Genomic DNA, 21,309 nt, shown 5'->3' with positions numbered 1-21,309 from the left:
AATAACCTTGTGATGTAGGGCAGGCAAAAAGTGAATGGATTAATTCCCCTGAGGAAGCTCCCACTGCATGTCTGAACTTGGGTTCCCCAGGTCCCAATCCAACCTTAACCACTGCATTACAAAGTCTAATCCCTCCCACTATCTTTGTGATGACAACGGCATTCATAAAAATTCAGCAAGTGAAATACAGACACACATTTAGTCTAACACCTGGTATGATATTTTGTGACCCGTAGGGCATCTCATTCAGCATTATCTCCTCTGGCTGTGGTTTACTGAAGAGGAATCCAGCAGCCCTCTTAAAACAAAGGTGCTGAGCACTGCAGGCGACAGCGTGTTCTCCTCCCGCTGAGCTGTTTGCCTTAGCAGGGTGACGGCCATTTCCCCCGCTGCATCAGATGAGGAACAAACGGAAATTAAAAATAGAAACCAAAAACTACATGACATAAAGCTTGGCATGGGAAAGTCCAGCAGGGAGTTGCCTCTTTTCTGTGGGGAGTTGTCTCCTTTTGTTCGTTCATCACCTGATCTGATTGATGCAAAGGGGCAGTTGTAGGGCAGGGGGAAATTTCTCTGGCCTGCAAGACAGTGTTACTGTTAGCTGGGCAAAGGAAGGGAACTTGGAATGGCGGTCCCTATTGCCAAGGTGCAGTCTCTTCTACGATTTTCATTCTGGAATGAGGGCCGTTGGGTTCTTCTTCTAAAAGACGCATAGCATAGGCATCCTTCAGTCTCAAGAGACTATGGTAACATGCTCTGAATCGAGGAGTGTCCTCTCCAGAGCATGAAGCCCGGGTAAGGTAATATGGAGGATAGGCTGTTACCCAAGCAGCAGATCCCCCCTCTCCACATTGCTGAAATGATCCAATGGAAAGGCAAGAGCCAATACAACTGGTTCCAGCAATGTCGCAGGAGTTGGCAGAACGACACATGCTGCCTTCGGGACTCCAGCTCCGGATTTTGCCTCGAGGTTAACTCCTGAAGCCTTTTCCATGAGTGGATATAGCCACAAGGCAGTGGAGGTTTGAAATTGGAGTTTTCCTTCTCCTAGATGGGCTGCCTTCCATGGCTGACGAGCCCCACCTACCCGGCACTATTCCTTTATCAACACAGCAGAAGTAAAATTTCAGCAAGTGCAAGGATCTTTAATAGGGAAATGAATTGATGGTGAGAGCTAGACCTGGTGAATTGGTGTCTGCTGTGAAACAGTTAATAGCACACTGTCTTTCAGGAATAATCTGAGACTGATGATAGAAAACATCTACTTGGTCGCGGGGTATTCGTTCCCCTCAACTTGCTGCAACATTTTTGAGATTTCTTGTCCTCTGGAAGGTCCTAGAGAAAGAAATCCTACCAGAGAGAGAAATGGCCGCACACACAATTTGGGAAAGCTTTATAATCTGGTTAATTGATCTGCAGGTTAAGGAGACACAAAGGGGAGAAAGTCTACCCAAATCAATCTGGCTCACCGTGTTCAGTTTTTGGGGAGCTTATAAAGGCTGATAGCCAAGTTGCATTAAACAAGCAAATGTTTGTACATAAAGTGTGGATCACAATGGACAAACTGTTTATTCCTGGGTTATCTTTACGAAGACGTCACTGATAGGTTTTGGAATGCGTCCTTTGCGTTTATCCTGTTCATCACCAAGGCTAAATAAGCATTTTGACATTGCCTAATTGTTTATGTTATATTATGTCTCTGCTCTCTAACTGTTCTGCTACTGCCTTGGAATGCCAGCTGTCTTTCCTATCTCGTGTTTTCGTGCTTTCCTGGATATTTCTTGATAATGAGAATCCATCCTTGTCCCTTGTTTACTGACTAATACACTTGTGTGTTCAGACAGTTGTTCCTGGATAGCACCCTTAGGTACCTTCAGCTTCAGGTTATTCCTTCAGCTAGAAAACATATGTCCATGTCTTGAAATCCTTATCCCGTAAGATTCGACTTTCATAATTAACAAGGAATAGAAATAAGGAATTTGGTTTCCCCCTCAGTTTTCTGATTACTGAAGTGTTCATTATTATTTTCTTAGTAAGCAATTGTTCTTCAATGTACTGCAGCTGCTACTGGGGAGAAAAATCCTAGAGTAGAGTTTGGATAAGACTGTGTTCCCTAGAAAGTTAAGTAATGTTCTCTGAAGGATTATGAATTTAGTGATAATGAATGTAAGAAGTCAAAATGGATTTTTAAAAAAATGTTGTCTAATGTCTGAAAACATTATCATAAAGCATTACAGTATTAAAGTAATAAAAGTGTTAATGAAGGCATTTCATTAGTTGGCAAAAAAGAGAGGAAGAGAAGGAATATTGAGTCCCTGAAGGAAGGCTGCAAACTTGCATGGCCAGCTCTTTACAGATAGTTTTTTCAGGGATTTGCAATCAGTTGATTCTCTCTGTCTTTTAAAATGTACACACTGTACAATTAAACTGTACACACCCAGCAAACAGTTCATTTAACACTTTCAATTATCAAAACACACAGCCCATGGTACTGCTACAGAGAGAAGCTGTCCTCATATCAGCTTACATTTGGGTGGTGCCCCATCAACCCGCTTTTCTTGTATTTAAATTATGGGCCATATGGTTATACTTTTTTTTATTTCCAGTGAATTAACATGATTTGATTAGTCTTTCTGATATGCATTAGTGAGATTCAGAAATGGTGTAATGCTGTCCTGGAGATCCTGGAGAATGTGTGAATATTCACTATGATTCTATACCTCTGCCCTGTCTTCAGCTTCACTATCTTTTCTGTTCTCCTTACTCTAGCAACAGATAAACAGTGAGAGACAGAAAGCTGTGTCTGGTTTGCATTTCAACAGCTGCAGCAATATCTAGGGCAGGGGTGGCCAACCTTTCACCTTATCTGGGCCACATTAGAAGATGAAAATTTGGTTTGGGCCGCGCATACATTTGGTTTGGGCCGCATGGGGGGGCAGCCCTAGCTGTCCTCCGCAGCCCCGCTCCAAGCGCGCTTACCGGCAGCTGCGATCTCAGACAGCAGAGGCTGCCAGCTTCGACTCCGGCGGCTTTATGGGGCCGGGAGGGAGTCCACCTATTGACGGGGACGGCGCAATGCAGTCACGCAGCCCCCCTGTCCCCTCCCCTCCCCTCCCACTCCTTCCTTCCTTCCCTCTCTCCCCCTCTACTGTTGTGACATGCCCCGTCCACATTCCAGCCACAAGCACCGGCAGTGTAACTTGAAACTTTGGAATTTCTTTAAAAATAAAAGATTGCACTGGGCCGCATTACGAGCTGACCTGGGCCGCATGCGGCCCTCGAGCCGCGGGTTGGACAAGCCTGATCTAGGGGAACAAGAAAGACTCATACTACGGTAGCTGGAGCCGCTGAAGGATGAGGTTCTCAAACTGGGAGAAGAAACTCTCAGGTGAAATTATATACAGTACCTCAGTTCTCTGATTGCTGAAGTAGAGCACAAGTGTCATCAGCCAGCCCCTAGTTTTTGAAAACTAAAGATGTTAATGGGAATGGTGAATTGGCCACCATAGATCTAATGGTTCGTTCGTTCGTTCGTTCGTTCGTTCGTTCGTTCGTTTGTTCGTTCGTTCGTTCATTCATACTCTGCCTTTCTCCTTGAAAAGGAGGCAAACAATGAAAGACATATTTGTGAAAATTCCCAGTCATCCAGGTGAGGTTATCTGAAGTTGAGTCTTGGCAATTGGACTTCTTTCTTATTAGGTTGAAACGCCTTACTACTCCTTCAGTCTGAGGAGAGTTGGTAGGAAATCCCTGATATATCCTCCACATTGGTCTCCCTTCCCCCTGGTCTGAATAGGCTCATTAGAAGGATAAAGTGCTGGGGGTGAGTAAAAATCCCACTTCTGCAGTCCTTCTCCACCCATTGTCATGTATTCATTTTGGACTGAGAAGATAGGTAGTTTGAGAGAGGGGTCAGGGAGGCCATACATGTGCCTATAGAAAATCCCTCACTCAATAGGGGTGGAGGCCTTAGATACCACCTGTCTCCTATTTACCATGCTGCCCTTTCATCCCTCCCCAGAAAGATTAGGACCACACGCACCAGAAAGACCACTGTTAACGACCCATGACAATGGATGAAGGACTGCCGAAGTAGGGTTTTCATTCATCCCCCCTCCCCCATCCTTTGTTCATCTAAGGAGCCTATTCAGACCAGGGGAAAGTCAAACCATCCTGTAGGATATGTCAGAGGTCTCCTACCAACTCTCCTCAGACTGAAAAAGTGACTTGGATGAATAGCAAAACATTTCAACCTAATGAGAAAGAAGTTCAGTTGCCAGGACTCAACTTCTAGATAACGAAAGACAATATTTAAAATTGATAACAATGAGTATACCATGGTGGTTAACACGAGACCCTGGGTCAACTAATGTTTTTCTAAACCTCTCGATGGGTTTTAAAAGTGTGCACTGAGACCCGGAGTGGTGCCCAACCATGTCTTTTCATGCACATTAAAATATAGCAGTTCGACTTTAAGGTGCCATAATATTTTTGTCTTCTTTATTTTGTCATTTTTGTTTTGTTGTTGCCTGACATGCTAGCACAGACCAACATATCTACCTCTTCTAAATCCCAGCCTTGGGTAACCCAGGTGTTCTTGGACTGCAGCTCCCGGACACCCCAGCCAGCACAGCTGGGGATGAAGGCTTTTGGGAATTGCAGTCTAAGAACAGCTGGGTTACCTGATTGTTAGGAATCACTGGCCTCACGGACAGAGATTGTTTGCCACTCCCAAAAGATCTATTTTTAATCCCTGCATGTTGGGCAAAGATGGTTTCCTTTTTGAGAAAATTACCAAATAATCTTTTGGAATAGTTTTAAACCTGAGGAGGGAGTCTTGGCTCTCTGCTTTGCAAGGGAGAAGTACCAAGCTCTTACTTAATTTCACACCAAATTGCATGTGAGATGGAAGACCAACAAACTTAAAAGTTTCTCTTGATTGTGAAGAAGGCAAAGTAGTTTATTATTATCATGCAAAAATGCTGAGATTTCCAGTTTCACTGCTGCTTTCTCTGAGAAAAGCCTTCCCTTTCTTCTGAATTCCTGGACAGATTAAGATATGTCAAGGCCTTAAAATATATTAGGCTGAAGGGGCCCTATATGGCTGAATATTTCTGGTGGGTTTTTTTTACAAAATGCATTTTGTTCTTGTTTTAATTTAAAGGCCTCTCTTCATCTCAGCCCTTAAACTGTAGTTTCTTTAGCTTCTGCACAAATCTGGCAATGTTGGTCATAAATGGAAAACAATATTCAGCCCATTGAATACTGGACTCCTTCATATGATTAAAATGTGGCCATGGGCTGTCTGAGCCCTAGAAGCATTGAATCACAAAAACGAAATGCGGAAATTTCTACTTGGATGCAGAAGTAAAAGTACAGTATTGCATTTCAATGAAATGCCTCAGTTTGGAAATTCACTGCTCTCTCTCTTGTGTGCATGTTCTGTGGGGCTATCCATTTATTATTACATACATGTCGCAATAAGAATAGTGATTTAAGAAAACTAGATGCTACCGTTTCTACACCCCAAGTTCTTTTCACCAGCATCAGAGCAGGAGTTGCTTGAAGAAATAAAAGATTTCAAGTGTCTCTTTAGAGAACAATGTCCCTTTGACAACGGCAGCACAATGCAAGTGGCTCCGAATAGTCTCTGAACCCCTAAAATAAAAATGAGATCACTGTGTGCATTCTCTTTTCCAGTGCGCCTCCTGCACAAGCATAATTCTGATACAGTACTTAAATCAAGTCCATTTCCTCACGTTTCATCCATGAAAGCTCCCATTAAAATATGGCAATTAGTCTTCAAGGTGTTAACGGTGTTTTTCTTTTTGTTTTGAATTGTTTCTTGTCTGGTCTGTTCTCTTAGTACATACAGTAAATCCCAGTAGAGTGGGCCCATTGGCTCAATTGGGATTTGGCAAGTCACCTCCTTCACAGGTGGCACCAATTCTAACTTTGAAACAGCACAACATGGTTAGAGTAAGCTCATTTGACTCAATGGAACTTATGGAAGAGTTTACCAGCTAAATTCCCATTGATTCAGTGGGCCTATTCTGGTACAATTTGCTACATTACAGACAGCACGTGGGCCCATGTTTCTGAGGTGAGGGAACCTTACTGCCTGTTTTTGTTATCTGGAACGTAAGCACACAAGAATCCTTAATAATAAACAGATCACTTCTCATTTCCGGAGCCCATTTCCTAACATCCTTCCACCGCTCAAAGGGCACATTGGCTCCCCACCCCGGCAATTCTATTGGCTATGATAATACAACCGCAGCCAATAGCGTGCTTCAGTTGGGGGAGCGGAGCGGAGGGGAGGCGGGCCCACGCCTTTTCTTCGCGGGCCGCTTTGCTGCGGGGCAGCCTGTGATTGGTGCGTGAAGCGGCTCGAAACACGACGGGGCAGAAAGGTAGGCGACGGGCGGAGGAGGCTGGGTCGTGGGAATGGAGGAGCAGGCAGGGGAAAGAAGCGTGGAGCGTGCTCTGTCGAAGAGTTCTGTTTGCATAGTCCCTGTGTACGTGGTTTACAGATGGCGCAGCTTATACTGATGGTTTTTAAAGGAGTCTTTTTTTTTTAAAGGAGAAAGGCGGGATAGACATATATTTTTTAAAAATTATATGAATAAATAAACTTTCCCTGAGCCAAAGTCATTTGCCTAACGCCTGGTTTTTGCAAACGGGTATCGCTAGCCCAAAAGACTGTGTGATCCTTCCCCAAGTAGTGAAGTAGTTCAGGGTTGGTGTCCCTATGGGTGAGCGAGTACCAGACACCTGTGAAGTTTTTGTAGCGCTGCCTTTATGTTCAGATATATACACACAGCAGATGTAGACGGAGAAAGCCACTCCGACATGATAGTGGATCTGCTACTCCTCTCCTTAGTCTTGACTCCAGAGCGGGAATCCTGCACCCTCTCACCTCGCCATTTGCTGCCTCTCCCAAACAGACCAGCAACACCACACGTTTTGCAGCCACTCAAGAGCTATCTCTGACCCAAAAGACTTAACAAATTAATACGCTTTTAGTCTAAAATTTCACAAAACTGTGGTTTTCGCTCCAGCGGCCTGACACTGCTACCTTTCTGAAAAATAAATAAAAGGAACCAATTCTGCCCCTGTTTTAAGAGGCTCTTATTCTAGTTATGGGGAGGCTGTTCTTACATGTTTGCAAGTCTTTAATGGTGACTGTAGTAAGTATAAGAGTGTGCTCATAAACAATGTGCAGTTGTGATTCTCACACTTAACATGAGTTTGATCAGGCCTTTGGTAAGGGAATAATGGTTGTGGAAGTAGCCAGTATGGTGTAATGGTTAGAAAGTTAGAGTAGGGTGTTGGAAATTCACAATCTGGTCCTCATTAAGCCATGAGGTTTAACTGGATCACATTGGGTCATGCACAGATTTTCAGCCTGGTCCACTTCGCCAGGGCTGTTGTAGGAACCAAGGTGGACAGGAGAGGAACCATATGAACTATTTTGTGCTCACCAAAAGAAGGGCAGAATAAAAATATAAATAATGATTACTGGGTGTAAGTGTTTGCAGCAATATTGCAAGCTGTGGAGGGTACCCTATAGACCAGATAGGCGGGATATAAATCCAATCAATCAATCAATAAATCAATCAATCCAATCAATCAATACATTTTTAGCCTGTTTTCTGATAAACACAACAGATTGCTTTCAGTATTTCAGGCAGTCCATTCAGGGAGGTTGTGCCTCCACCCATTAAAGATCTCCTTCAAGTACAGGCAAAAAACCCTTCCTCTGTCTCTGGTTCCTTGAAAGACAAGCACTTCCTGCTTGCAACAACAAAAAAACCGAAAGTAAACGTTTGTCCTTGTCCCTTTTTGCAGTCAGAAGAGATCCATGGCTGCTCCCAATCCAGAGAAATCCCTCCAGGATGAAGCCACTTGTTCCATCTGCCTGGATTATTTTCAGAACCCGACGATGATCATAGATTGTGGGCACAACTTCTGCGAAGCCTGCATCGGCCAGTGTTGCGAAGGGCCCGTTTTGAACCAGTTTTCTTGCCCGCAATGCAGGAAGCCCTTTTTCTGGCAAAACGTCCGGCCCAACAGGCACCTGTGGAATATCGTAGAACTTGCCAAGCAGTTCAGCCTGCGGCGGGCAAATGAAGCGGGAGAGCGGAAGTTGTGCAAGAAGCACCAGGAGCCCCTCAAACTCTTCTGCGAGCAGGATCAGACCTCCATCTGCCTGGTGTGTGATCGATCAAGGGTGCATAAAAACCACACTGTTGTTCCTGTCGAAGAGGCTGCGCAGGTTTACCAGGTAATAATTGGAAAGCGAAAATGATTTATGGTAGGGTGGGGAAGGCTAACTTTTCAAGTGTTGGATTGCAGCTCCCTTGATTCCTTGCCATTTAGAAGCCAGAGAGCTCCTAGTAAAGCCAGATCTATGTTCTACCCATTGCTGGCTGGAGCCAGAGGTTGGGAGTTCAATTCCCCCATTGTGCCTCCAGGGAAAAGCCAGCCTTGGGCAAGCTGCACAGTCCCAGAGCACCTGCTCCCCTGAAGGTCGTAGAGTCTTGTGTGAGCAGGCTGAAAGATGGGCAGTATGGTATAGCGGTTACTGCTGTACTGGGGCTTGGGAGATGAGGGGTCAAAAAGCCACTGTGCCACGAGACTCCAATTGGTTGATCAGGACTCCTCACAACCAGTAGGTAATAGGAAACAATGTAGGTCCTGCAGGTCTGAGGTTTGTCCACCTCTGCTCTAGAAGGAGTGGAGGAGCTGAAGAAAGACATCTGTACGTATTTCCTTTGAGATTGGTCTGAAAAGGGCTGAGAAACAGTTCTGGATCAGTTATACAAGGTAACAGCGGGGTGGTGTATGTACAGGAAGTTACAGCAGTGCGGCGTTTTAATAATTCCCACCCTGTTGATGTGTAGTCAGGAACTGGGAGAAGACTTCAGTATTCTCCCAGATTAGTTGCTTAAATTGGCTGAGGGATGTAAGAAGGAACTGACAAATTTACAAGCAATATATCTCTGTCTCAGGAGAAAATACACAACTGTTTGAAGACTCTGAAAGAAGAAAGAGGCAAAATTTTGTCATTCAAATCAGAGTGGTCCAAGCCAAGTGAAGATTTGCTGGTAGGTGGCATTGTAATCTGAAAGCAGTAACGTGGAGCGTTAACTACACGGTTCACTAGGGACTGACTGTCCTTTCGTGGGCATCTGGCCCTTATAAAGAGAAAAGTATGTCCAGGATTACACCACCATGGGTTACTTCAGTTGCTTAATTTTATTAACTTCATTCCAGTGCAGTTGGTAGTTGAAGTCAAAACCTGCTTGTCAAAATGGGAATCCTCTAAAAATGCTGTTATCGGAGTCATTCTTGCTTAAGATCGCCAATCAGCTTTTGAATCTAGGTATCTCGGCCTGAGTTCAAGATGAACTTTCTGTCCAGAATGGTCATGCCTGAACCTAGAATTCCAGGTGCTTGTAGGCTTCAAATCCAGAAGTCCTAGGTCTCATAACTGATGGTCAGGCTTTTGGAAGTTGCAATCCAAGGTCATCTGGGGTTCCAAGCGTGGAAATCACTGATCTAGAGAACTGGACAGGGCAAAAGCAAAAAAGCAAAGTGTGCTGCTTATATACGGCCCCATAGTGCTTCAAGCACTCTCTAGCAAGCTGGGTACTCATTTTACTGACCTTGGAAGGATAGAAGGTTGAGTCAACCTTGAACCGGCTACCTGGGATTGAACCCCCGGTCGTCGTGAGCACAGTTTTGGCTGCAGTACAGCAGTTCAACCACTGCGCCACGAGGCAACACAGAGATGATTTAAGAGAGAATTGAGGTGCTTCCTGATGAATAGGTGCTTCCTCATGCAGAGAGTTGTAGTCTGTCACTGGTCCAAATGATTTCACTTCTCATTCTCTGGCCCTAGTTCTTATTTTACAGTATCCTGGCCTTGCTCTGCCTTGTTTGCTCTTGTGACAGGCTGGCCAAGGTGAATTGGGACTTCTGCAGGTGAGGAGTCCGGAGGCTTGCTGTCTGGGAACTCTCAGGCAGTGGGTTGGGCGGGTAGGGGGTAGGTGATGGTGGAAGGCAGACGGCAAAGGTCATCAGCCAATCAGCTTCAATGGGTAGGAGTCCCAAAGGCAAAGAGCAGTAGGATTGGTTATCTGCAGTGGTGTACTGCCCAGGCGTTGGAGTGGGCATGGAGGGAGAGTCTGTGCAAGCATTCAGTGCGGACCAGCAAGTGATCCAAGCTGCTGTTCCAGTTATGAGAAGAAGATCGACCCCAAGACAAGAACTGGGTGAACCTATCTGCCTGCCTGCTTTGGGACTGGCTCAAGAGGCCTTGCATGGCTAGCATGGAGGGAGACGGGGAGGAGAGGTCCCAGCGAGGCCTCCGTCCAGGACTAAGGTCATTTTGCTAGGGAGAATATGGAAGGTAGGGATGCCTATCTTGTTGTAAACCGCCCAGAGCGGCCTTGGCTGCCAGATGGGCAGTACAGTGGGGTCTTGACTTAAGAACGGTTTGAGTTAAGAACATTTTGACTTAAGAACCGCTCTCATAGGAAAATATTGACTTGACTTAAGTACTTAGATTTGAGTTAAGAACTGAAAAAAACCCACGTGGGAGGCAGGGAAAGTGCAAAATGTGAACTTTCAGTTAACTGTTGGCCAGTGAAAAGGGTGCCTGTCTGCTTCCTCACTCCTCCCAGCGTTTAGAGAGTGGATTGGGAGACAGTCTTCGGACTGCCTGGTACTGCCTGGACTGTATTTTCCCTGCCTTCCCTGAACCTTTCTTGACCTAAGAAAAAAAGAAACAAAATATTCCCCTCTCGTGGTCGAAGGCGGAATAGCAGGTTCCCATTAGTTTCTATGGACGGAAAAGAGCAGATACGGATCAAATGGTTTTCAATGCATTCCTATGGGAAATGCAGATTTGACCTGAGAACTTTTTGACTTGAGAACTGCCTTCCAATACGGATTAAGTTCTCAAGTCAAGACCCCACTGTATATAAATCAAATAAAAATAAATAATTGCTTCTGCATACCCTGAGGACTCCAGTGTTCTCAGCTTGAAGAATAGTGAAGGTTACTGCACTCGTCCTAGCCTGCCTAGCTAGTGCTGAAATCAAATGTTCCTCCTTCCAGATTGTATGTATATATATGTAAAAGTTTAGTTACACGGGGTCATTCTTGATGCTAGGAGTATCCATTTGTTGAAAGCCGAGACACATAATCACAGAATCTCCAAGAAAGTAAAGAAAATATATGAAAATGAAGGAAAAAGTATTTTTCCTTCATTTTTTTTCTCACAGGTTATTCAGGATAGTGGGTCTCTTCAGTAGCCTGAGTGCAGTATTGCACAGAAATGATGTTGTGGGCTCCCGTCACTACATGACAAGTGCAGAACCTGTGATCTCCCAGATGTTTTAGACTTTACCTTCCATCGGCTCCAGGCAGCATGGGCAGTCTTCACAGATGGCAGATGTTTTGGAGAACCACAGGTTCCTTGTCTTGGAATGACATCAATCAATAATGCTCTCCTTTGGTTCATGGTTATAGGATTTGCACGTTGCCTAAACACGTGTTTATGATGTATGTGTAATTGTTTGGACGGCTGCAAGAATTGTACAGATGGCTCTCTGTGTACTTGTGTACCCAAACCCAGAGGCCGCCTGGGAATGGCAGTCTGAATAGCCTGAGACAAAAAGAGCAAGTATTAAGCATGGGGTCTGCAGTTCCTCTGAGGGTGCTGGTCTGTAAAACAACTTGAAACACTCAGAGCTTTTTCTGTTGCTTCATCTGTCCTAATCAGAAGGAAGCAGAAGTTGAAAGGCAGAAGCTGGTGTCAGAATTCCAGCAGCTGCGCCAGGTTCTTGAGAAGGAGGAGCAAACCCTTTTGACCCAACTGGAAAAGCTGCAGGCAGATGTGAAGAAGAAGATGGAGGAAGGCGAAGCTAAATATTCTGCAGAGATTTCCCATCTCACTGCCCTCATTGGTGAGATGGAGGAGAAGTGCCAGGAGCCTCCAGGTGGGCTGCTGCAGGTGAGTCAGTAAGCAAGGTGAGCACTGTAGAGAAAAAACAAAGCAGCATAGAAACATACCCCCCAGCCCAAACCTACCCTCCAAAACCCACCCAGAACATTTTTTAAAAAGTAAAAAGCAGCACCTAATTTTTAAATACCAAAAAATAAAGTAAACATAAATAAACAGAGCAAGTCCCATGCTGGGACTGTAAAAAAAATCACCAAAACACAAAGCAACATAGAAACACACCCCCAGTCCAAATCTACCCTCCAAAACCCACCCAGAACATTTTTTAAAAAGTAAAAAGCAGCACCTTACCGGTCCAAAGCCTCCCGGAGGTCCTCAAAAGCCAGTGATGGTACCGGGGGGGACCCCCATGGGGCCTTCTGAGGCCTAAAAAGCCAGCGATGGTGGCGGGGGGACCCCCCACGGGGCCTTCTGAGGCCTACGGAGGCCTCAGAAGCCAGCGATGATGGCGGGGGGGGACAGTATTCGCTCCATAAGACGCACACACGTTCCCCCCATGTTTTTTTTTTTTGAGAAAAAGTGCGTCTTATGGTGTGAAAAATACGGTATATAAAAACAAGCACAATTAACAGATCAAACTGTATTTACAAAGCAGATTCCAAATATGGTTCCTGTTAGAAGTGCTTAATCTGTTTTTCCTTTCTCATCCCAGGATATTGGATGCATGTTCAAAAGGTATGGTACTTGTTCTTGTTAACCTTTCCCCCCTGTTCTGAGACTTGAAAGAGCTAGGAACTGGGGTTACAAGCTACACATCTGGTGTATGATTTTGCACACATACCAAGAATTTTTCAGTAGTCAACAATTGCTTTCTTGTAGAATCATAGAATAATGGAGTTGGAAGGGGCTTATAAAGCCATGAAGTCTAACCCCCTCAGTGCAGGAATACAAATCAAAGGCTATCTGCCAGGTGGTTGTCTACATTTCTCTTGAATGTCTCCAGTATCAGAGCGCTGAACACCTCCCAAGGCAATTGGTTCCATTGCTGTACTGCTCTAACAGTTAGGGAGTTTTTCCTCATATTCAGCTGAAATCTGGTTTTCTGTAACTGGAGTCCATTATTACATATCCTGCACTGTGGGGTGATCAAGAACAGATCCTGCTCCTCCTCTTTATGACTATCTTTCAAATATTTGAAGAGGACTATCATATCTCCCCTCAGTCTTCTTTTCTCAAGGCTAAACATGCCCAGTTCTTTCAGTCTTTCCTCATAGGGCTTGGTTTCCAGTGCCCATCCAGCCTTCTTAGCAAGGCACAGTTTCACAGAACTTTGGAGAAATATGAGAAGTTTTGTATTTTGTCATGTACTTCCTGTTTTCTTAAAACTTTAGGTGCCAGAGAGGCAAGTTTCAGTCTCCTGCTGTACCTGATTCTTCAGAGCTAAAGAAAAGGCTTCAAATATTCTCCAGAGACAGTACATCACTACAGGGGCAACTGAAAAAAATCAGAGGTATCAAATGTGTGTCTCTAGCTGATCGGTTGGGTGGGAAGTGTTCTGTTTTTAACTTAAAGGCAGAACAGTGAATACCTATCCTAGTTATGCTCAGTTTTTGTGTAATTCTGCTTATTAAAGACAAGGGCTAGATCCAAACTGAATTAGTCACACTTCAGTGCTGTTGAAATTGCTGGGATTAAGTTGTGACTCGTATGTCTCATTGAACTGAATGGAGTTAGAGTGAGTAATGCAGTCTGGATTCAGTGCTGGCCTGACAGACCAGTGATAGATGTAGATGGAACAGAAAAATATAAAATTGTAAGTATGTTTTGGGATTTTGAAAAAGGAACTGATTTAGTCTGTATAAGCGCATCGTATAAAAACAAACAAACAAAAAAGCAGGAGACAGAAATATGGTATCTTAAAGCCTAATTAAAGATTAAAACATAGTGGGTAACCCTTAAGGTAGCATAACATTTTTGTCTCTTGATTCCCCCCCTTTTGTTTATTTGTTTGTTTTATCTAGTGTGTTTGTGGAGATTCTCATTTCCAAAGTGGTAATAACTTTTAAGTTACTAATGAGAGTGTACAATAAGGCCCTGCTGTCTGCAGGATCAATGTCTGTTGAGTCTCATACCCGCTGCATGAAAATACTAAATCAAAAGACTAGAGATGGGAAGGCCAGGGGTGGGGATGGAAAAAATAGGTTTCCAAAGCCATTTTTTGTTTTTGTTTTTTGTTTTTCTGGAAAAGCGGGGGGGGAAATATGGAGTGTGAGCTATGTTCTTTTACAGTGATAAATATGTCTGTGACATGCAACCTATATAATGTGAAGACCTTAAAGACTTCTGAGGCTTTACGTAATTAAAAAGCCCAGAAATACGTACAGTGGTGCCTCGCATAGCGATCGCTCCGTTTAGCGACGAAATCGCTTTGCGATGTTCCCTATGGGGGAATTTTGCTTTGCGATACCGATCATTGCAAAGCGACCATTTTCAGCCAGCTGATCGGCGGTTTCCAAATGTCCGCTGGGAAAAAAACATGGCCGCCCGCTGTTTTCTGGGACGGATTCCTCGCTTAAGAGGCACCAGAAATGGCCACGCTATGGAGGATCTTCGCTGAACAGTGAGTTTTAAGCCCATAGGAACGCATTAATCGTGTTTTAATGCGTTTCTATGGGCTTTTTTATTTCGCATTGCGACGTTTTTCTGCAGCGATTTTTGCGGAACGAATTAATGTCGTAATACAAGGCACCACTGTATTTATATGTATTTCCAGAACTTATTTACCAAAACACATGCATGTTTCTTGGCATCTGCAGGGGGTGGTGATTTTGATTTCCTCAGAACTATCAGTCTCCTGCTCTACCTGTGGTCTCCCTCTGGGGAAATCGCCCCAGAGGGAGACCACAGTTGTGATACAAGAATAGACCGCCAGCGGGATCTGAAGGCCTTGGAAATGGATCTCAACAGATGGGAAACCCTGACATCTGAGTGTTCAGCCTGGAGGCAGGCGGTGCATCACGGCCTCTCCCAATTTGAAGAGACCCTTGTCCAGCAGGCAAAGAGGCAGTCACGAAAAGCAGCAAAATCAAGGAGCTAGACGGGGTACAGATTGTATTTGTCTTCAGTGTGGAAGGGACTGACACTCTCGAATTGGCCTTCTCAGCCACACTAGGCACTGTTCCAAGTCCTCCATACAGAGCACGTTACTATAGTCTCTCGAGACTGAAGGATGCCTAACCTAGGGGGTGGTACTTGGGACCGATGCCCCATGGATACTGCAGTCCTACTGTATTACTAGATAATATATTGTGAATGTTATATATAATAGATGGAATTTTTTATCTGTCTGAATATGCCACATTATAAACTATGGAGGTTTTCACCTGTGTTTCTCCTTCTCTTGCTCTAGAGAAACTAACTGAACCAAAGTGGATAAAAGGTTAGTTTCTAGAGAGGATGAATACCTCAGAGTAAACATATTTTAAAAGGTATCCTAAGACCATTGCTTGGTTCAGAAATAACACTGCAGGGTGGTTAGGTGCCAAAGTTACAATGGATGTTAGAAGAAGCTTTGGTTGTCTCTTACAAGCTTCTCTCACAGTATTTAGTTTATGATTTTTTAAAGTCAAAGAAAAAAAAGAAGGGCCCCATTTTGGAGGGGGGTGGAAAGTCTGAAAGGTGTACAGAGTAAGATATTTCATGACCTTGTGTGTCTTAAAGATAGTTTTCCATGGTGTGCTTAAGATAGAGTGGATGTCTTTACAGTGTGCTGGGCTATAAACCCTTATTCACCATGTATTTTCTTGAGTGAGTTTGGGGGTAGTTTCTGACTCCACTGGAATTCCAGTATATTGAGGGTGAAGAGTGAGACTAGGGTTGAGAATTTTAGTGCTCAGAGAGACTCCATTTGATCAAGTGATATTTTCTCCCCAGAAAACGTACTCGTGCTCATTATATTTTCATATTTAAGGTTTTTAAACACAAACATATATTCCACACGATACATTTTTCACCATCTCCCTACCCATTTTATTCCACCTTCAGTAATTCTTGAGTGTCTGAAAATGTGCATTTTCAGTTAATCTTATTAACAATCTACTGATCAATCTATCAGTCTGTGAGTCTGCCTGTTCCTCGTTGGTGGGGATCCGTGGTGGATAACAAAATGGTTAAAATGCATAATATACAGTATTCCAATACTAAAAATTCTTTAAATGTTGTTATGTGATATCAAGTGATCCTAACAGGGCTTTCAAAGTAAGTGAGATATTTAAGGAGTGATTTTAATAACTCCACACCCTCAGTGAGTTTCCGTGGTCAAGTGGGGATTCAAACCCAGACTTCTGAGACTTAGTCCTTTACTGTCTCCACTGCATCACATTGGATATTCCTAAGGAAACATAGGATCACATTAAAATAACCCTTGAATTAAACAATTTAATAGGACATCATTTTACAGCAACTCCTATTAAAAGCCCCTTCCTCAACAGCTTTTTCATTTGTGGAAAGTCTGCCTGAAGGGAAAGGTCCTCGCCTATTGATAGAAGGAGATCAGGAAGCGAGCCCAGCCAGCCTCCCTTGGGTGGGAGTTCAGCAGCCTGGGAAGCAGGCACTGAAAAGGCCCTGTTTTATAGACTAAATAGCTAAAATCCTGTTGCTTAGTGTAGTAAATCACATAAAAGTAGGCCCACTGAATCAATGGGGATTTGGTGAGTCAACTCCTCCAGAAGTAGATCTTTGGTCAAGATGGGCGGGGTAGAAATTGAATAAAATAAATAAAGAAAGAAGTTTCGTAGTTTCAAATGAGTCTAGTTACGACTTACTTTAGCATTACAGTGGTCCCTCGATTAACGATTACCTTTTTAAATGACGAATCCACTTGATGATTAGGTTTTTGCGATCGCAAAATGATGTTTCAATGGGAAAAACGCTTTACAATGATCGGTTCCCTGCTTCGGGAACCGATTTTTCGTTTTACAACGATCAGAAAACAGCTGATCTGGTTTCAAAATGGCCACCCGCTGTGTTAGGGATGGATTCTTCGCTTTACAGGCACCCGAAAATGGCCGGCCTATGGAAGATCTTTGCTGGACAAGCAGATATTTCGCCCATTGGAACGCATTGAACGGTTTTCAGTGCACTTCAATGGGCTTTTTTATTTTGCTTGATGACAATTTCGCTGGAACGGAGCGAGGCACCACTGTATAAGTGGCAACTAGAGTAGGCCCATTTGAATCAGTGAAACTGACAGTGGAGTTGACTCACCAGGTTCCCACAGGTTCCTACTCTGGTTCCACTTACTTTACTAAGTGCATCAGAATCTCAGCACGTGAAGGTAAGGATCCTTGAGGCTTGGCTCCTGACTGTCCATATTGCTGTCTTGTAGAGGATATGACATTGGACGTCGCAACAGCTCATCCACGATTTGTTGTGTTTGAGGATCGGAAAACTGTCGCATGGGGCCCTGTTCGTGAGGAGCTGCCTTACGATGCCAGAAGATTTGACCCTTCCCGCTGTGTGCTTGGTTCGCGAGGGTTCACCTCAGGGAAGCATCACTGGACAGTGGATGTGGACCAGGGAACTTTCTGGGCCGTGGGTGTGGCCCGAGAGTCTGTGAAGAGGAAAGGACAATTCACTATAATCCCCGCAGAGGGAATCTGGGCTGTTGGACTGTCCAGTGGCCACTACAAAGCTCTGACTTCACCTCCTGTCATTCTGAGCCATTGCAAACCCATGAGAAAGATCCGGGTTTGTTTGGACTGTGAAGGAAAAACGGTGATGTTTTTTGATGCTGAAGAAAAGGAGGCCCCTGTTCTGTTCTCATTCCCAATTTCTGGATCAGGGAAATTTTTTCCTTTTTTCCGAGTCGGAGACATGAACACCGTCCTTCGCCTGTGTTAAAGGTTCTGTTGCCCATGGGGCCCGATCTTTGAGCTCAGCGCCGCCCCTTCCATGAATATAACAGAGCTCTCTTGCACAGTATCCTGTGGGCCTCTAACTTTGCTAATAGATAGGATAGTTTTTGTCTGTCTTAACAATGGGTTGATTAGGGTTTTGATGCATTTTAAATGAAACTGAAGGTAAAGAACTGGCTAATTTGTACGGCTTGGAAAGAATTCCTCTTTTTTAGGGAAGATGCTTCCTAGAATACCTAAGCCAGCTTGGCCAGTAGCCAAACTGGCTGAGGAATTCTGGAATCTGTAGTCCAAAAGTAACTTTTCTAAGGTTTCCTTATTCTATCTATATGATGTTCACATTTTCCATTTGATGCACTGTCCTGAAAAAGATGGATGGTGTTAGACTTCTGATCATTTTTTTAAAGATGAATTCCCTTAACTGCTTATATGATCTTTTAAAACAGCAACCAAAACATAAGCTGTAAGACTACAGGAAACTAAATTGGCTACCTTCTTTTAAAGTAGTAAATCCAGGGTGTGTGTGTGTGTGTTTTTACTGACAAGAGGTTTTATTGTCTTATCTTACCCATGGCTGAACCTCATGTCAGTTTAGGAAGGTGTGTATATTAGAACTTCTTTTAAAAAATACAGAAAAAGGTGATCAGATGAGGATCAGGGCACAGCTTCTAGACATTTTGCTTTTAAAGAGGTATGTATGTATCCAGCATTCATAGGTATCCGTTGTTCATAGCCTGCCTTTGGATATTTGTATCGCTATATAATGGCTGTTGTCAGATGCAGCGAGTAGTCATGGCAGAGAGCAGTCAGCTTCAAATGAAAAGGGGTACCTGTCATTTTAGAATAGCAAATATCAATATAAATTAGATCCACTTTGTTTTTAATTGAGAGCGGTTTTGAAAGGAGCCTGACACAAGTTTGTACGTGCTTGGAAATCTTTTTAAATGCCTTTTCCCCCCCGTAGAGTAAAATGTGATCTGGGTTAACACATTGATTTCCATGGCGTCATCAGGGTTTGGTGTCGCTGAGCATCGGCCAGGGACTCAGAAGACTGTAGGCCTGATCCTGTTGTCCCAAAGTGGTCATTCTCCCTCTCCTTTTCCTTGACGTAGTTCCCCTGCCATCGTTGGTGCCATCAGAGTTCTGGCTGTGGCTTGCTAGAGATGAAGATGAATCACGACCATCCTCATCTCTATGTGTTCGGAGCTTCTGCTTGGCCTTGCATTTTTAGAAAGTCTAACACACAGGGCCCACGGCAGAGCCAGCAATGATTCTGTGTCTCCTGGCCAGTGCTACAGCCACAGTGGAGGAGACGGGGATACGTGAGTGACAACCGTAGTTTGACAAGGAACAGCCACTGCTCTACTGCTTTTGAAGGCACTGGCGATGGGATCAGGAACAGCGGCGTTTTAGGTTCTTGCTGCCACAGGCTGAGAAGCTGCCCCACGCTTCACAGCCCACCAAACTCTCGTGCCACCCTGATTGTTTTAATAATGTCACATTTTCTTTTTATACATATATATAATCCTTGGATGAAAAAGCATTAGACGATAAGCAAATGTTTAGACACTGGGTTGTCTGAAAAACCTGCCGCTGTACTACATGTGATTTTCGAAAACTAATAAACGCTGACAACGTGTCCTTATAATGTTCACATTCCTATGTGGAGGCTGCTTCAGTTCTCATTCCCAATCAAAATGATTCAGTCTCTTTTTTTCTTTTGCTTGACAGGGGACTTGCAATGGCTTTCTTTTATATATGGGGTGTTCTAACATAGCTTTGTGTTCTCAGCGTTTTCTTGCCTTTTATGCTGACATTTCGAGGTACTTATATTCATGTTTAACTGCCTGCTTTTGTTTTCTTTTGATAATAGTGGAAATAATTAGCCAAACTATGGGCCTAGTCAAGGATGGGGGGGATATGTCCCCTCTAGATATGGACTGCAACTCCCATAATTCCTCACTGTTGGCTGTGCTGGGAAGGGTTGATGGGAGTTGCAGTCCAGCAGCCGCTAGAAGGCCCTATGGGTCCCATTTGTTGGCTAGATATTTGATTACACTTCAACGTGCAGCCTATCCAGTGTAGTTGATACAACATCCAGTATATCTGATAGAAAATAGCAGTGACCTGTGTGTTGACATAGCTAGCAGGATAGCTCAGTGGTTTAGGTATATGGCTCTGGAGCCAAAGGTTTGGAGTTCGATTCCCCAGTGTGCCATCTGTGAGTAGAGCCAGCCTTTGTGTGGCCTTGGGCAAACTGCACGGTCCCAGGGCTCCCCTAGAAGAAGAGAATGCTAAACCACTTCTGAGTATTCTCTACCTGGAAAACCACTTCTGTGTGTTCTCTGCATGGAAAACTGTGAAAGGGGTCACCATTAAGTCAGAATGGACTTGATGGCAGACCATGATGATGATGGGGTGGTATATATTGTCCCACTTACTGTCACAGCGAAATGCGTTTTGGAGGCATGGCTGTTGGTTTTTGAGCAAAACCAACCAAGAGTGTTGTAGCACTTTTAAAAAATTAAATATTTATGGCACATGTTTCTATGGATTACATGCTACTTCATTGAGGCCTGGTTTGAATGAATGCTATTGTACTGTCTAGCCCCCTAAAACTGGACCTCTTCTAATTCTAGAACAAGCAAGCTTTAGACCTAGCAAGAGCTATATGGCTCAAATCCTAAATCTAACCCAGCATCTAGAAGATGGATTTGAAACACATGAAATAATTGAAGCAGCATTTCTCGATCTTACAGCAGCACATGATACTATCCACCATCAATTGCTGCTCAAAAGCTCTACCTCCTTGCTAAAGATCTTGGACTAACAGAAATGGTTGCATTCTACTACAAAACCAAAGATTTGATTTTTGTTGTTGTTGAATTTCAAGGGAAACACGGTTGCTAGGGGAATCAAAGGAATGGTCTCCCACAGGGTAGCATCCTGACACCATTAGTTTTTAAACATTGACACAAATAAATGACCAACCAATTTTCCCATATGCAAAGCTGGAGTGTCCCCTCCAGAGCACAAAGCCTGGGTAAAATAATATGGAGGATAGGCTGTTACCCAAGCAGCAAATCCCCCCTCTCCACGAAGCTGAAATAGTCCAATGGAAAGGGCCAATACAACTGGTTCCAGCGACATCGCAGGAGTTGACAGAACGACATGAACTGCCTCCGGGACTCCAGCTCCGGATTTTGCTTCGAGGTTGACTCCTGAAGCCTTTTCCATGAGTGGATATAGCCACAAGGCAGTGGAGGTTTGAAATCTGAGTTTTCCTAGATGGGCTGCCTTCCAAGGCTGATGAGCCCCACCTACTGCTCCCTCACGGCATGGATGATGGCGGTGGCGCCTCCTCCTCCTGCTTGTTGTTCCCCCCAGGCAATGGTGGTAGAGGCGGCCTGGCTTTTCCCC

The 21,309-nt window shown here is 44.1% G+C and overlaps 1 protein-coding gene across 1 annotated transcript; it reads left to right on the top strand.

Annotated features, from left to right (window-relative positions):
- The first annotated feature begins 6,226 nt into the window (after positions 1 to 6,226).
- LOC110069960 (E3 ubiquitin-protein ligase TRIM7) lies at positions 6,227 to 19,543 on the top strand. Its single transcript, XM_020777535.3, has 8 exons — positions 6,227 to 6,413; positions 7,852 to 8,287; positions 9,015 to 9,110; positions 11,795 to 12,025; positions 12,687 to 12,709; positions 13,366 to 13,484; positions 15,384 to 15,413; positions 17,361 to 19,543. Exons 2-8 carry the CDS (start codon positions 7,865 to 7,867, stop codon positions 17,873 to 17,875), a joined length of 1,437 nt encoding a protein of 478 aa, XP_020633194.3. The 5' UTR covers positions 6,227 to 6,413; positions 7,852 to 7,864; the 3' UTR covers positions 17,876 to 19,543.
- The last annotated feature ends 1,766 nt before the right edge of the window (positions 19,544 to 21,309 follow it).

The sequence above is a fragment of the Pogona vitticeps genome, chromosome 2 (assembly GCF_051106095.1).
Source record: "Pogona vitticeps strain Pit_001003342236 chromosome 2, PviZW2.1, whole genome shotgun sequence".
NCBI lineage: Eukaryota > Metazoa > Chordata > Lepidosauria > Squamata > Agamidae > Pogona > Pogona vitticeps.
The sequence above is the reverse complement of the archived record's forward strand: the minus strand, read 5'-3'. Positions and strand labels throughout refer to the sequence as shown.